A 17,436-nucleotide genomic window follows, 5' to 3' on the forward strand; every position below is an offset into this window, starting at 1 on the left:
TCAGACGACGGCCGGCCGCAGGCCCAGCAGGTGCAGGCCCAGGGCGAGCAGGCCGAGCAGCAGCAGCAGCCGCAGCAGCAGCCGCAGCAGCGTCCGCGCCGTGGAGCCGCGGGCCCGCGCGCTCGTGGACTGCACGTAGCGCTCCACCGCGTCCGCGAAGCTGAACTTGTCCGGCGCGTAGCCCAGCTGGGCGCGGGCCTTGGCGATCTGGAAGGTGTGCGTCACCGCCACGCTGTGCACCTGCGGAGAGGCCGGGCTCAGGGCCGCGCGGGCAGCAGCCTCCGCGGCGGCGGAACAGGGCCCGTGTGCCGGGTCTCGCCGCTGCGTCGTCCGCCTCAGGGCGAACCTCCTTCCATTTCTGCATCTCCCCACCCTGCTGCTGAACCCGTCCCCGAAAAGCAAAGGCCCGCCTCCCCCCCCCCCCCCCCCAGCAGGGTGCTGTGACGCGGGCGGTCCTTGATGCTTGGCGGCCTGGGCATGGCTGTCCCGGAAGGTGCCTCCGGGAAACGCTGTTGGCTTCCTGGCTCAGCCCCAGACTGAGGCGGCCCTTAGCCCTCACTGATGAACTGAGCGTCCCCAAAGAGGGATTCAGTTCTGCAGAGGTGGTTGCTCCCCAGGCTTTGAGCTGCGGTTCTCTGCTGCCCCTGCTGCCCGATGGCCTGGAGCCCACGGGCCTCAAGGACAATAATGCAGCTGTCAGTTTCAGAACTCACACTGTACTTGACCCGAGCTGCGTCTCATTTAATCCTCTGACGCAGTTCTGTGCTACTACCCCCTCTCCTCCTAAGACATTTGAAAATGGAAGATCAGGGAGATTAAGTGCCTTGCCCAGGGTCACATGGGGAGCCAGGATCCAGCTATGCTTTCCGTGTCGTGCTGGGGCGGGAGGGTGCCCGCGCATGCGGGCCCTGGGAAGGGGCCACTCGCTCCTTGCCTCTCCCATGGCACTGAAACAGCCTCCGGGTCAAGCCCTGGTTCTTAGGTGTTTGTGGGAGGAAAGAGGGAGAGAAGTCAGTTCTTGTCCTTTTTGCCCCCCTAGTAAGTTCAGGGCTTTGGGGTGGGAGTGACGCACAGCTGTGAACTGTCAAACAGGGTCCTGGAACACAGTGTTCTTAAATCTCCAGGAGAGGTCATTTGCTCCCTAACTTCCTTAGAACTGGCTTAGGTGCCCCTTCTGAGTGCCCTGGAGTTCTTCCCAACTTCCCCAGTACAGTCGTTAGTTAGCACAGTGCGTTGGATCACCTGGTGACTGGGCTCTCCTCCCCTTTGGACTGCAAGCTCCTTGGAGTAAGGACTAAGTCTTGCTTCCATTGCTCAGCACAGTGCCTGGCACACAGCACATGTTAAACGAATGAAACGCTATCACATCAAACTAGAGGGCTGGTTGGTGTGTCACAGACTGACGAGCAGAATGCTCCAGCGCCTCCCAGCCTGGAAACTTTCCCAGGTAACTAGGGACCCTTTGCCTCTGAGCTGCCCACACGTGAAAGGAGAGGTAGGGGAGCCAGGTTCCTGCCCGATCACAACTCAGCAGCTTCCTGGCTGCTATTTTACATGGATGCGATTCCTGACTCATTTCACAAGCTAGTGGTTAAGCTTAAAATCACGTAGGTCTGGTCGCAGCTCGAATCTCAGCTCTGCTAAAGTGAGTGATCACAGGCAGGTTATTTCACCTGTGTCTCATTTCCTTCCCTGTAAATGGAGATGATAACATATTGCAGATGTCTAGAGTAGAAGTGACGATTAAATAAGATAAACACAGCCTGACATATCGGCACCACGCTAAGGACGGTCACTATTGTCATTACTCTCTTTCCTCTGCTAGTTCAGATGGGTCAAGGAGAAACATGGGAACTGCTTGTTTCTGTGGCCCAATCACCACTGCTGAGCGAGGCACTAAGCTTGAAGTGTGGAGCCAATTCCACAGTGCTGTGACCTTGGACAAGTCACTAACGTTTCTAGTCCTCAGTTTCTCATCAGAAAATGAAATCATAATCAATCTTTTTGCCCTTCCTAACTTCCCAGGGTATCAGTGAAAATCATATGAGAGTGGACTGGAAGTACTTTGCAAATAACACCAAACACCTATAAAGTTTACAATCTGCAATAAAACATCCTCTCTTTTAAACATGCAAATAGAAACATCATCATTATTTGAAAACAGTGTTCTGTACAGAGTAGGTACTTAATGTACACTTATTATTCGGGAAGCGTGGATAGTGAACCTAGAACCACAAGTCTCCACGCATGTGTGTTGAGAGTTGGCAGAGTTGAGTGGTGGCATTCTAAAAAGTAAATGTCATGGGCCCTGCTTTTTGGAGCCCCCAGTTTGGCTGGGAAGATAAGCTGGACAAAACGACAGCGATGAGGGATGGGCTTGGCGCCGGTACATTTCAGATCGAGAGAGAACAGCCTGAGCAAAGCCCAGAGGACCTAGCACTAGATTTGGGCCTCCGGGGAAGGTTCTGAGACCTCAGACAAGCATCCAGCTATAGTGCCAAAGGGGTGAATGGTGGGAGTCGTGGGGTATGGAGAGGGGCAGGAAGGCAAGTGAGGGTGCACCGAGCACAGGGGCTCCCCCCCGCAGCCCACTTACCTCACTGCGGGTGAGCAGCGGCGGGACGCTGCAGATGGGCCTCAGAGCCAGGTGCAGCTGCTCCATCACTGCGGCTGCGGGGAGAGGGCCAGTGACCAGGGCGCCTGGCTCTATGTAAGCTCCAGGGGGCCCTGGGGACATCAGTTGGGGCATTATTTGCTTTGCTAGGGGGAGTCTTCAGTTTGCAAACATTTTCTGTCCCTGGATTCCATTAAATCAGCAGTTCTCAGCAGGTGTGCCGGAGTGCCTTGTCTGGCTGAGAAATATGCAATTAAGTTGTTACATTTTAAGAATGGATGGGACAGATTCCAAGTTACCTCTAACAATGGCTGCCTCGCTCCTATTCCATAGCTCTCTGAGCAGGAGAAGAAGAAGCTGGGGGGTGGTTCTCGACGGAGCTGCACCCTGGACCGCTTTAAAAATGCGGATGTTGCCCTGGCTGGTGTTGCTCAACGGTTAGAGTGTCGGCCCTCAGACCAAAGAGTTGCGGGTTCGATTCCGGCCAAGGGCACGTACCTAGGTTGTGGTTTGGCCCCGGCCCTGGTCGGGGTCATGTGGGAGATAACTGGTCTATCTGTCCCTCTCATGTGGATGTTTCTCTCTCAATCCCAGTCTATCTGAAGATAAAAATGGAAAAAGTATCCTTGGGTGAGGATTAAAAAAAAAATTGGAGGGTGCCTCCTCCATCACCTTGCTTCCCGCGGATGCTGTCATTGTTCTGGGGTGGCTGAGGCATTTTCATATTTTAAAAGCTCCCAGGTGGCCCTGACACACAGCTGGGGTGAAGACCCTGCAAGTCACAGCCGGCCCGGGAACTGGGGGTTTCCGTACAGCCCTGGAGAGTGGCCGGAACCCCCATCTTTCCTCAGCTGGGGTCAAGGGCTGCCATCACCACGGGGGCTGTGCTGGGGAAGCCATCGGGGAGTGTGCCCTGCTGACAAGATTGTGCAGACCCCCCCCCCTCTAAAGGGCAAGCACCCCAGGGCATTTAAGGTACAAGTCCTGGGAGGTTTTCCAGGGGCACAGCTCTTTGTGACTTGAGGCCACCTGCCCCTGGGCTGAGCACTTCGCGCCTGACACCTGTGTTCCAGCTGGAGGGAGGCCGGCAGAGGGGTGCTGGGGGTGTGAGCAGAGGCTGATCTTCAGGGTGAGGAGAATCTAGGGTCAAAAGGGAACCTTACATGTCCAGAAGCACCCTTAACCTCAGGGTGACCTTGGACAGGACAGCCCCTCCTCCTGACTGGCAGTGCCCAGGTGTGCACTGTGCCTCTCCTGCTCCTCCCTGTGGCACGTGGGCAGGTTGCTAGCCTGTCAGAGCCTCAGCTGCCTCACCTCTACAGTGGGCCCCACACCACCCACCCTGCAGGTGGCATAGGGTTTCAACACGGCCAGGATTTGGGTGGGGGCTGGGAGCACACGCACCCTGAGAATGAGGGTTTCTTTACATTCTGTGCCCTCAGTGACCCCCTCCAACACCTGGTCCTGGCCCCGGGTTTAAGATGTGGTAACGCATGTTCACCTGGCACACGGAGGCTTTTGTACACACCCTCTTCCTTACCTGTCAGGTAAACCCAGGACGTAGGCACCTGGATCCAGGGCTGGCTGTACCCCAGCTTCTCAAACTGCAAGGAAACATGGCCTGAGATGAAAACCGTCCTTCAGGGGCTAGTGTGGAAAGGCCACATGCTCCCTTTACCCGGGGCCTGCACCGGTGCCTCCTGCCCCCACCCCGCACCCCCAGCCAGCCCACACCTGTGCCAGCCTTGAAATGAAATGCACACCTTGACCTGGAAAACTCACGTAGGAATTGAACGCATGGGGGTGGGGGTTCACTGGGGTCATTCACATCGCTTTGTTTCTGTTTACATCTGCCTACACCCAAACACACGCCAAGGCACTTGCTTAGAATCTGAGTCTTCTAACATTGCTATTAAACGGGGGAAACCCCAGCATGTGTGTGGAGGGGGAGACGATGCGTGAAGAAAGGGGCTGCCACAGTGGGAGCTGAGGCCTCGCCTGCACAAAACCATCTGCGTCACAAAGTCAATAACTACCGCCAAGGACGGGAGAAATGGGGACCCTCACTCTGCTGCTGGGAATGCAAAGGGGTGCAGCCACTTCAGAAACAGTCCAGCAGTCCTTCACAGGTTAGGCAGGGAGATACCACGTGACCCCGCAACCCCACTCCTCCACATTCCGTGGGGCTACCCCCAAGAGGAATGAAAACATGTCCACACACAACTTACACATGACTGTTCGTAGCAGCATATTAATACTTGCCCCGAAGTGGAACCCCCAATTCTATCAACTGTGATAAACAAAATGTGTAATATCCACAGAAAGAAATCTTTTTGGCAATAAAAAAGAATGAGCACCAGCCTGGCCAGTGTGGCAGGTTCAATTCCCGGTCAGAGCACATACCCAGGTTGAGGGTTTGATCCCTGGTCAGGGCACATACAGGAGGCAACCGATCGATGTTTCTCTCTCTCTTCCTTCCTCTCTCTGAAACCAGTGAGAACACATCCTCGGGTGAGGTTTAAAAGAAAGAATGAGTGCTGATATGATCCATGCTACCACATGGATGGACCTTGAAAACATTACGCCGAGTAAAATAAGCCAGTCACAAAAAGTCACATATTGTGTGATTCTGCTGCTATGAAGCGCCCTGAACAGGCAAACCCATAAAGACAGAAAGTAGATCAGCGACTGCCTAGGGCAAGCGGGGGTGGGGGAAGGAACATGACTGCTAAAGGATGCAGTTTGGGGGGTTCCTGTTTTGGAGGGTGATGAAATGTTCTAGAATGTATTATGGAGATGGTTGCACAGCTGAATATACCCAAACCCATCGGATTGTATGCTTTAAATAGGTGAACTGTACGGTGTAGGAGCCGTAGCTCAGCAGAGCTGTTGGAAGTCAGATTCCCTGAGGGCGTGTCCTCCAGCCCAGGGTTCCGGCCCTTCGGCCCTTGGCCCGGCAAGGAGCGTGCCAGCTGCGGGGGCGTGGCCGCGGGGCCAGGGCCACGCCTCCCTCCCGCTTCGGCCATTTACTGGCTGCTTTGGGTGCCCACCGGACTGTGGCGGGTCCCAGCAGAGTTCCATCGGGAGAGCAGTCAACATAAACCAGGAAGCTGGCTGGGAGGGATGAGGGCAAACTGGGGGAGCACAGGGCCCCCCAAAAGGGCCGCTACAGCCCAGTTCCAGGGTCACCCAGGGGACAGTGTTTCCAGAACTGATTTTGAACGTGAAATCTGATTTTTTAGAAGTGGGGAAGGATGAAGACAGGGAGAGAAGGGGTGGGCCCCTCGAATTCTCACTCGAGGTGGGGAGGGGCACTGGGCACCTACCAGCGGAGCCATCCACTCGAAGAGGTTGACGCTTTCCCCGTCGTTGATGTAGTATGCCTGCCCGCTCTGAGAGGGACCAGGAAAGGGGACCGTCAGGAGCGTGCCCGCCCCCGACCCCACCTTTCAGAGGGCTCCCAGCAGCCACGGGGGGTCCTGGCCAGTCCCCAGCCCTGGGCACAGCCCTGGGCAATTCCCCTTCAGTTCTGGAACTGACTAGCTGACCCCAGTGGAGTTTCTTCCTCTGAGAAATGGAAGGACAGCAGTGGGCCCTCCTGGGCTGTTGTGAGGAGGAAAGGCCACAGCGTGTCAGTGCGTAGCACCTGGGGACCCTCATTCTGGCAGCAGCACCCGACCGCCCGGGGTCACTGACAGGAGCTAACCCTGCTCTACAAGCCTTCCTCCTCCGCCCCGCCTCAGCTCCCCTGGGCCAGCCCCACCGCCACCCTGGTTGGGGAGAAATGCTGTGTGGGAGCCGGGAGTCCCCAGGACGGGCAGCTGCCCTGGGGTGGGGGCGGCAGGACTCACAGCCACGTAGCCCTTGGCCGCGGTGAGGGCCTCGGCCGCCAGCACGTGTGCCTGCACCAGGTTGCGCACGTGGACCCAGTTCATCTGCGTCCTGCGGTCCCCAAATCGGAACATGAACAGCCTCTTCTTGATGTGGCTCTGGGGGAGGAGGGGCGGTAAGCGCACACCCGAGCCTGGGTGGCTTTGCATTTCATTTCTATGCTGACAAGTCCCAAATGTCTAGGTTTGGGCGGGAGCCCCTGTCCCGTGTACCAGGAGCCTTCCCACTTCCCCTTGGTGGTTCGTGACAGGGGACTTGGCCACCCCGGTCAAGCCCAGCGCCTGGCTCTGCTCTCTTGCCCCTCCTCCCTGCCTGATGACACTCCCGATGCAGCCCTCCCAGACCCCTCAACCTTAACCTTCCTTTTCCTCTGTAGTACCTGGAACCTTTGAACATTCCTCACCATTTATCACGTATTTCATCTACCTCCTGTGTGAGAACATAGCCCCGCAAGGGCCGGAATTCTCAGTTCTGTTCACTGATCTGTTCCCAAACCTACAAACCGATCTTCCTCGTGTCCAGGTTTGTGCCCACGCTGCCTCCTCTGTTTGGACAACTTTCTCTCCACCACCCCCTCTCCTTGGTTAGTTCCTTCCTGTCTTTTCAAACGGCTCAGGCATCAATTCCTCCGGGAAGTCCTCCTGGACTTTCCCTCTCTGCTGTGCTCTCATCTTCGTGTTCTTTCCCTCTACACAGCCCTGACCACACTGACTGTCTCCCTGACCGGGCTGGGAAAACCCGAGACAGGGCTGGCCGAAGCTCCCTGTGCCAGCTGTCTCTGGAGACAGGTTTTCTGTATGAAGACCCTGGTGCTGGTGGCATGAGATGAGCCACCTGGCCCTAGGGTGCCCATGTCGGAGGGCACCACAGGCTCCCCGTCTCTCTGGGGCCACAGCTCCATGTCTGTGACCCATGCCTACACCTGGCTGGCACAGGTGGGCTGCTCCTCGTGGGCCTGGTGGGGCCTGGGCTCCTCCCGGACGCAGGGTCCCAGGCTGGGAACCCTGCCCCAGGACTGGGCGGTGACCATGGCTGAGCGGACCCATCCACGAGAACGCGAGCCAGGCTACCCCTGTGCCTCGGAGCGAGGCTGGGACACATACCGCCACGCGGGGCAGGTGCCTCTGCTCTTCGGGGCCGTAGATCCCTGGGGGCCGGAGCACGCACGTCCGCAGAGTGCCTCCTCCTAGGACACCGGGGAGGGCAGTCAGAGGCCAGGCGGGCCAGCAGGGAGGGACAGAAGGGCTGTCCACGTCTCCCGGTCCTTACCTGGACAGGCAGCAGGGAATACAGGCCCTTGGGGTTTCCTCATTCAACTAATTATTCTCTTGGTCAATCAGTTAGTCATTCAGCAAACACTGTTTAGAGGTGTTCCCCTCTCCTGCCTCTGCCCCCCGCACTGGACCTTGGGATGGGTGCTATGGAGAATCTAAGAATGACCAAGAATGGCTCCTGCCCTCATGACGCGCACAGGCCAGTACAGGTAAGACCTGGATGCAGGTGTGTGCACGGCCCCGACAGACACGACCTCCCTGGCTCCCCACTGCGGCCACTCACAGACGCCGCGCCCGCCGCACTCCCCGTGCCGGCAGTTCTGCCCGTCTGCTCAGTGAGACCAGGATTCTGACGGCTCCAGGGAGGTCCCACTACGTGCCTGGCACTCTGCTAAGCTGCGGTTTCTCTCCCTCAAGGCAACCCTGAGCTCAGGCCAGAGGAGGGACATGAACTGCCCACGGCACACAGCTCAGCCTGGAGGGCGGCGAGGGGAGCCAGGTCCAGGCTCTCGCTGACACCCCTGCCTTTGGTGACACAGTAAAACAAGCAGGCCCTTTCTCCCAGCGTTCTCAGCCTGTCTCCTCACTGGAAAACGGGTGCTGTCAGTGGTGGTGAAAGCTATTTCTAGACCAGCAATGAAGGAAGGACAAGACCAGAGCCATCATCACACAGCCTGCCCCTAACCCTCCCTGCTCCGTGCCAGCCGGGCCCAGACCAGGACAGAGCGTGGTCCCGGGGTTCCCCAATCCTCTGCTGGGGCCCCCACTTGTGGGGTGCTGAATGTGTCTCTGCTGGGGACATTCGGGGGTTCAGCCTGAAGGGCTGCCACAAATATATTTCTTTCAAGTCTTTTTTTTAAATCTCCACCTGAGGAGATTTTTCCATTTTTTGGTCAGATAGAGCGGGAGGGAGAGAGAGAGAGAAACATCGACATGAAAGGGACACATCGAGTGGCTGCCACCCGCACGACCCAACCAGGGCCGGGGTCAAACTGCAACCGAGGTACGTGCCCTTAGCGGGAACCGAACCTGGGTCTCTCTGGACCGCAGGCCGATGCTCTAACGGCTGAGCCAAACCGGCCAGGGCTTCTTGCAAGTCTTAGGAAAGCCTTCAACATTTCCAGTCTACTCTCACACTCCATTTGTGTTTAAGATTTAAATTTTAAAAAATTACTTATTTGTAGAGTATCTGACACTGTCAACTCCTTACCTGAGATGGAGCCTCCTGGACAATGTCCTACTTGGGGCACCCCAAGCAGCTGCACCCCATTTGGAAAGCCCAGCACAGACCAGCTTCTAGGACCAGAAGCCCCCTTCTTTTGGGGCCCTCTCCCCCCTCTGCATGAAGTCTGGGAGGACTGTCAGTCTAGACGTGCCACTGGCCCCTGGGGGGTGGCCACGGGACCCAAGCTGGGCCAGTGATGTGTCCTCACCCAGGCATGTGACTCCAGCACCTAAAACCCTGGGGAGACCGATCGTCAGCTCCTGCCACTCAGCCCCTGGGGCTGCCCCGACCTGTCCTGTCCAGACCCTGCTGGCTGTTTTTCTGGAAACATACTTTCCAGAAGCGGCCCCACATCCTTCTCGTGTAAACCCCCTTCTTCCCATCGTGAGCCGGGGCCCAACACCCGGGTGCTTCCCCGGCCAACACCCTCACCGGACAAGGAGGCCAGTGTGAGGAACTGAGGGTGGCCCTGAAAAGGCCCGTCCACAGCCCAGAATCTGCAGACGTGGCCCAATCTGGAGAAGGTCTTTGCCCGCACAGTCACGGGCCTCAGAACGGGGCCTTCCTGGATGGTCCAGGTGGGTCCTAAGCCAGTGTCAAGTGTCCTGATAAGAGGCTCAGAAGAGCCAGGGGGACAGGCCATGTGAGGCCCCACAGCCGCAGAGAGCGCCAGGCGCCAGGGGACTAGGAAGCGCCTTCAAGGGAGCATGGCCCAGGCAACACTCATTTCAGGCTGTGGCCCAGAGAGGTGAGAGCAGAAACTTCAGTTGTTCGGAGCCACCAAGTGTGCGGTAACTTGTCCTGGTGGCCTCAGGACACTGATGTGCCCAGAGGCAGGAGGACACGTGTGTCACACCGCAGTTCTGCACACCTCAGGACCCTGCCCCGGGCCAGGCGCCAAGTCGGAGGCAGGGCCCCAGGGACCATGGGGTAAGACTGGAGAGCACCCAGGGGGAAGCGGCAGGTCTGCACACCTCAGGACTCTGCCCCGGGCCAGGCGCCAGGTCGGAGCGGGGCCCCAGGGACCATGGGGTAAGACTGGAGAGCACCCAGGGGGAAGCGGCAGGTCTGCACACCTCAGGACCCCGCCCCAGGCCAGGCGGCCAGGTCGGAGGCAGAGCCCCAGGGACCATGGGGTAAGACTGGAGAGCACCCAGGGGGAAGCGGCAGGTCTGCACACCTCAGGACTCTGCCCCGGGCCAGGCGCCAGGTCGGAGCGGGGCCCCAGGGACCATGGGGTAAGACTGGAGAGCACCCAGGGGGAAGCGGCCAGGCTCCTGGAAGGCAGGTGTCAGGTGAGCTTTTCCGTAAACAGCCCGTAGCTAATTTTAAACTCTGGGTCACCTGTGCGTGGAGGGAGAGGTCGGGTTGCAGTGACATTGGCCAGTGGGGCCCTAGGCAGTCACCTCACAGAGGGGCCGGGCCCAGGGTATCCATGACGCTCTTGACCATGGAAAGCTGAGGATACTCATATAAATAATTCTTGGCCAGAGGATTAGGTGTCTGGCCTGCGGGCTGCTGCGCCTGTGGGGAGGCCCCAGTAGAGAATTCAGCAGCACAGAGTCAGACCTCTGGGAAAACACATCTGGAGGGTCCTGGCAGGCCAGGGTCATGGGATAAGGTGGGAGGGTTTTAACTTTTTTTTAACCTTCACCTAGTGATATGTTTATTGATTTTTTTTTTAGGGGATGGGGTGAGGGCAGAGAGAAACATTGACCGGTTGCCTCCTGTACATGCCACCACTGGGCATGGAGCCTATCACCGAGGTATGTGCCCTGCCCAGGAATCAAACCCACAACCTTTCTGGTGTACGGGATGACACTCCAACCACTGAGACACCTGGCTGAGCTGTGGGGAGGATTTTAGGCAAAAGAGCTCATTCTAAGACCTGCTCAGCTGTGGCTGCAGTGTGGTACGATGGTCAGGCCCAGGCTCTGTGTTAGAACCCTGGGGTGAAAGAGGGTTCAAATCCCATCCCTGCCCCTAACGCTGTGTTCAGTCCGTTCACCTCTCAGCCTCAGCTTCCTCCCCTGCAAATTTCAGGGGTGTAGAACTGCAGGCACCCCTTACCTTCCCAATCCAGCTGGCCCCTGAGTTTAGGTAGTGAGGGTAACTAAGTTTTCTGATTTTTTTTTTAGTTTCTGAATTTTGGAAAGCAAACAGGGACAACATGGATAGCGAGGAGTTAATGTCATCTACCCGGTTCTGAGTTTGGGAAGCAAGAGGCGGCTCTGACGTCGCGGTGAGCAGCCTGCCCGCCATCGCATCCTCACACAGCGCCACCCGCGCTTCTCCCCAGGTGAGGACACTGAGGCAGAGAGGACCGGTCGCGGCCAAGATCACGCAGCTAAGAGGGCCGGAGGCTGGGTGTGAACCCGGGGCAGTCTGATGCGGTCGGTGGGCGCGTGGCCACCGTGCTGTGCCGCCACCTGTCCGCACCCGTCACTGCCTCTCTGTGGCCAGAAACGGCCGTGCAGCGAGGCTCAAGCCCAGTGTGTCAGGGCGTTACCTCGATAACTGGCACCACCCCTCCAAATGCCCCGCTTGTTCCGTATCCATGACCACGTGCTCTTTATCTAAGAGGGACCTCAAACTGCATCCACGCTGGTCTCTTCCCGCCGGCCCGTGAACGACGGAGGGCTGGACGGGGCCTGACGGTTTCTGGGCTGCACCCCGGTGGGGTGGGAGCATAGCAGGTGCTCAGATACGTTGGGCGGTGAATGACCAAGCCCTGGGGAAGTGTCCTCTGGAAGGAAGGCGGGCCTCGGACACACGCCCGCTGAAAGCTAGAACCACACATACCTTTTGGGGAGGGGGCGGGGGCACACACGTTCGCTGTGAGTGGGGCCATGATACTCACCCGGGAGAGGTGTCCCGTTGGCCATGAGGATCAGCTGGTCGGCGATGGCTTTGGTTCGGGAGTAGTGGTCCATGTGCTGTCCAAGGACAGGGAGAACAGAGCCCAAAGGGGCCGTGGTCAGCGACACTGCTGGCCCAGCCCCAGGGCTGCAGCTGGGCTTCCGACCCCTCGAGGGCTGGATTCTGGGGACCCTCAGTGGGAAGGGCCGACCCCAGGGCCCCACTGTCCCCTCTCCCCCTGAGGGCAGCCACGGGAGCTGGGCCCCTGCCAGCCTGGGCCTGCTCGGGGCACTGATGCTGGACGTGTCCTCTCAGTTCCTACATGTAGCCCTTGAGGGTCCACGTGGCATTTCTGCGTCCACCCTCTCATTCCTGTGCTCCATAACCCTATAGGTCATGTTGTCATGCCAGAAGAAAGAGAGGCTCAGAGCAGACGGACGGACGTGCTCAGGGTCAGACAGGTACAAAGTGGCCGGGCGGCCAGAGGCCAGGTCTGTCTGATTTCAGAGTTCCTGTCGGCGTGAGCAGCCAGAACAGCAGAGGGCTGGTGCCACCCCGTGCGGGCCCTTCACCCTGGGTCACCCGAGCTGTGGACTGACTCTGGCTCCACCCACCCCTTTCCTGCGGGCTGTGGGTCCCAGGCTGTTGGTCCACCTCTCCTGGAAGCCAGTACCTTCTCCAGTGGAAAGTATGGCACAGAGTCCTCATCGCCCTGCTCTATGGGCTTCCCGCCAAACGCAACATTCACGGTGCTGGTGTAGACGAGCCTCGGGACCTGCCGGCGGACACAGACTACAGCAACAGATCACAAAGTCAAACACACACAGAAACAGACACACACACAGACACACACGTGCACACACATGCACACAGACACACCCACACACGTGCACACACGTGTGCACACATGCACAGAGACACACGCACACGCAGAAACACACACATGCACACAGAGACATGTGCACACACAGAAACACACACACACACAGAAACACACGTGCACACACACGCACACAGACACATCCACACACACACGTGTGCACACATGCACAGAGACAAGCACATAGACACACACGCACACACAGAAACACACACACGCACACAGAAACACATGTGCACACATGCACACACAAACACACCCGCAGACAGACACACACAGACATGTGCACACACAGAAACACACGTAAACACACACGCACACAGAGACGCACATACACAGAGATATGTGCACACACACACACACACACCCGCACACACACACACCTGCAGACACACACAGACACAGCCCCGCAGCCAGTGTGTGCAGGCAGTGGGCTGAGGTGCTGGCCCTGGGGACCATCCCAGAATGTTCGGGGGCTCAGCAGGGAAGGTTGTCCTTCCCTCAACTTGGGATGTGGGCCTAGTGCCTGCTCTGTGGGCCCCTGGATGCCAGGCCACTCACTCCTCCTCCTCTGTGTGGCTGTGGCTCCTGGGTGCCTGGCCAGGGACAGGTCAGAAGAAAGTCTCACTCAGTGGGGACAAAGAAAAGCACACTCCAGAGTCAGAGAGAGAAGAGAGGTGCAGGACATGCCCAGAGCCCACGTGGGGGTCTCCTATTTTGGTGCCTCAGTGACTTTTTTCACTCCCCACTCCTAGCCCTGTGTGCAGACTCTGCCCCCCAGGCCCTACCACTGCCAGCCCATGCTGACGCCCCCTGCGGGCCTGGGCAGGTCTGCCGCACACGGAGGGTGTGCTGCCCACAGGCCCTCCGCTGGGGGGAGCAGAAGAAGGGGGGGGCACCTCTGCCCCTTCCCGTCCCCCAGGGAAGGCCTGTGGCAGTAGGGAGAGAGCAGGAAACACGGCAGGCCACACACAGCCCCAGGGCCTACCGTCGATCACCAGTTTGGTGCCACGGACATTTACAGACTCAATCTGCTCTTTCTGAAGCTAAAAAACAAGATGAGGTGGGGAAGTCGTGGGGCTGCCTCCCTACTTGTCACTGAGGCCATGAGGGCGGGGACTGCAGAATGTCCGGCTCAGAGGCAGGGCTCCCGAGGCCCAAGGGCAGAGGGGAGCCCGAGCTCCAGGCCCAGCTGCCACTGTCGCCCTGGCTGGGAGGCTCTGTCTGCAGTCTGGCCTCCGCTCCCTCACCTGTAAAGTGAGGGCAGACCTCTGTGTGGTCGGCAGGACACCACGAGCCCCATGGGAGGACCTGGTGCGGTGCGGGACACAGAGCCCTCCTTGCCTTATCTGTACCGTGGACACAGTGGCACTGTCCGTGCTGGGAGGGGCTCGGGTGAAGTACAGGATTAGTTGGTCTGCAGTGAGACCTGCTGTGTGCCAGGGACAGGGCAAGGCTCTGGGTGACGCCTAATCCTACGGCCACACTAGGAGGTGTTCTCCACTGACTTTTAAACCGTATGTATTTTCGATGTGGTTGTCTTTGTTTTTTGGGGAATTCAATCACAAGGTTAAAAACTATTCAGCCCTGGCCAGGCTGGCTCAGCAGTTAGAGTATAAGCCTGCAGACCAAAGGGTCACAGGGTTCAATTACAGCCAAGGGCACGTACCTGGGTTGCAGGTTCGATTCCCGGCCCCAGTTGGGGTCATGTGGGAGGCAACCAATGGATGTGTCTCTCTCACATCGATGTTTCTCCTTCCCTCCCTCCTACTCTATCTGAAAATCCAAGGAAAAATATCCTCGGGTGAGGATTAACAACAAAATCACTTAAACGGTGAAAAGGGTCAGAGTGAAAAGGAAAGTGACTTCCCTGCACTGCTGACTCCATCTCCCCTCCCCCCAGAGCCCACCACTGGCTCCAGTCACGTGCATTTCTGGAAACAATCTGCACGTGAACACCAGCACATGCGGATGTGTGAGTGTATCAGCACTGACCCAGACGTCAGGATCAGCACACAGCGAGTTACCTCATTCCTCTGAACGTCCTTGTGTGGGTATATCGCAATTTATATAACTAGTCCGCCACGGATGGGTATTTAGGTTAATTCCTTGTGTTATCAAAAACAATACTGCTAATATGCAAATAAGTGTGATTTCTGAGTCAGAGAGTATGAGTGTTTTGCTAGACACTGTTGATGTAAGTACTAGTGATGTCCTCACTTGACAGATGAAGAGAGAGTGGGTCAGGGAGGTGGCGTTGACTTGTCCTAGGCCACAGAGCTAGGACGTGGCAGAACTGGCATTTGGTCCCCTGAATGCAAAATGTAGGCTGGTGCAGCCCAGGTCTCCCCGGAGCGGGGGAAGAGCATCCGTGAACACACGACCCGGGCGCAGGGCAGCAGAGCCAGGGTCTGACCCCACTCTGCATACCGCTAGGTACCGCACGTGAGGGGCTCACCTTCTCGGCACCAGACATTCCGTGGGAGGCCACGTGGAAGACACAGTCCACCCCCTCGAAGGCACGAAGCAGGGCTTCCTCATCTCGGACATCAGCCTGAAACAGAAGGAAAAGGTGGGTGGGGTTCGAGGTTTGAGTCTAAGGCAGATACCACAGTGTACCTGCCAGGTCCCAGAGCTGGCCCCAGCTCCACCCAGGCTGGGCATCCGTGGGGCCAGGAGGGCTGTGGGGCAGGATTTGCATGATCCCACAGGATGTCACCACCGTCACTGGCCCTGTTTGCCAAGCTAAGTCCCAGCGGCCGTGCTCAGTGAGTGCACTAGCTCATCGAGCCCGCACGAGACCTCGTGAGGCAGACATTGTAGGGTCCCGTTTCTGTGGATGAGGACACGCGGCTGAGATGTGGAACCTGTGACCATGGCAGTGCAGCTGGGAAGTACTGGGCAGAGTTGGAGCTTAAACTGCTCGTACTCTCCTTCAACACCACACACTGGATTTGCACCAGATACCATCTCCAGACCACCACCACACAGCCTGGACCTCCCTCCTGTCCCCCAAGCCCTCGTTACTGTACCTGGATGAACTCGGTTCCTGGGGACAGCTCCCACTGGGGTCTGCGGAGGTCGAGCAGGATGACAGAGGAGCCACTCTTGGCCAGGCTGGAACCCAGGCTGAAGCCCAGGTAGCCTCCTCCTCCAGTCACCAGAAACTTCTGCCTCGGGGCCTGCACAGGTGTGGCTTGAGTCTTATGCTGTGATGCTGGTGATGGGGCTGTCGTAGGCTCACTGGGTTTCAGACCAGTTCCAGTCTCACGCCTGAGCCCAGGCTCTACCCCTGGCCCAGGTATTGACCCAGCTCCTGGTCCAGGCCTCAGACCTGAAGTAGCACCATGCCCCGGTCCAAGTTCTGAAGCAGCACCAGGCTTTGGCCCAGGTCCCAGAACAACACCAGGTCCTGGAGCAGCACCAGGTCCCAGAGCAACACCAGGTCCCGGCCCAGGTCCTGGAGCAGTACCAGGTCCCGGAGCAGCACCAGGTCCCGGAGCAGCACCAGGTCCCAGCCCAGGTCCTGGAGCAGCTCCAGATCCCGGAGTAGTACCAGGTCCCGGAGCAGTACCAGGTCCCAAAGCAGTACCAGGTCCCAGCCCAGGTCCTGGAGCAGCACCAGGTCCCGGAGTAGTACCAGGTCCCGGAGCAGTACCAGGTCCCAGCCCAGGTCCCGGAGCAGCACCAGGTCCCGGAGCAGTACCAGGTCCCAGCCCAGGTCCCGGAGCAGTACCAGGTCCCGGAGCAGCACCAGGTCCCGGAGCAGCACCAGGTCCCAGCCCAGGTCCCGGAGCAGCACCAGGTCCCGGAGCAGTACCAGGTTCCAGCCCAGGCCCCGGAGCAGCACCAGGTCCTGGAGCAGCACCAGGTCCCGGAGCAGCACCAGGTCCCGGAGCAGTACCAGGTCCCAGCCCAGGTCCTGGAGCAGTACCAAGTCCTGGAGCAGCACCAGGTCCCGGAGCAGCACCAGATCCTGGCCCAGGTCCTGGAGCAGCACCAGGTCCCGGAGCAGCACCAGGTCCCGGAGCAGTACCAGGTCCCAGCCCAGGTCCTGGAGCAGCACCAGGTCCCGGAGCAGCACCAGATCCTGGCCCAGGTCCCGGAGCAGCACCAGGCCCAGGTCCAGTCCCTGAAACTGTTCCAGGCCCTAGCCCAGGCCCTGACTCAGATCCCGGGCCTGAGACCCCTCCCCAGGCCTGGCAGACAGGGCAGCTCTTATCTTTCTGGCCCACAGCTTTGCAGGCCTCCGGGGAGGAGCCTGCTGGGTTGGGCTTCATCCTCTATTGAGCCATGTGGACCCAGGATCTGTCCACCTATAGGGAAAAAGAGAAGAACACATGTTCTAGACTTGTCTCAAGTCTCTACGATTATCAGACCCCTAGGGGCTAAGGGAACTCTTGGTGAGAATGATATCCTTGGGTTTGCAGGAAACCTGTCCTGTTCAGAATCTTGAGACCTTCCAAGGTGGCTGCTGCCTCACTCAGAGAGTCAGAGACAAGGCAGTCAGGCCTTGGGCTTTACAGCTGGGGAAACCGAGGCCCAAAGTCCACTGCCTGGCTGAAATTCACACCAAGTATCTGTGACCTTTCTGCCAGTCCCTAAAACCCCAGCCCCCATGTAGTACAGAGGGAGGCAGATCAAATCACATCAGGGGACCTCGCCAGACCGGGGAGATACAGAGGGCTTCCCG

The 17,436-nt window shown here is 58.3% G+C and overlaps 1 protein-coding gene across 1 annotated transcript; it reads right to left on the reverse strand.

The window, feature by feature from the left end:
• Positions 1 to 17,023, reverse strand: SDR42E2 (short chain dehydrogenase/reductase family 42E, member 2). Its single transcript, XM_036279774.1, has 12 exons — positions 16,971 to 17,023; positions 15,776 to 15,962; positions 15,202 to 15,297; positions 13,732 to 13,789; positions 12,537 to 12,655; positions 11,865 to 11,940; positions 7,609 to 7,691; positions 6,466 to 6,603; positions 5,941 to 6,006; positions 4,155 to 4,218; positions 2,597 to 2,670; positions 1 to 240 (listed from the first exon to the last, which is right to left on the reverse strand). The coding sequence occupies exons 1-12, from the start codon at positions 17,021 to 17,023 to the stop codon at positions 1 to 3; spliced, it is 1,254 nt and encodes a 417-aa protein (XP_036135667.1).
• Between the last annotated feature and the right edge of the window lie 413 nt (positions 17,024 to 17,436).

The sequence above is a fragment of the Molossus molossus genome, unplaced genomic scaffold, assembly GCF_014108415.1.
Source record: "Molossus molossus isolate mMolMol1 unplaced genomic scaffold, mMolMol1.p scaffold_m16_p_3, whole genome shotgun sequence".
Taxonomy (NCBI): Eukaryota; Metazoa; Chordata; class Mammalia; order Chiroptera; family Molossidae; genus Molossus; species Molossus molossus.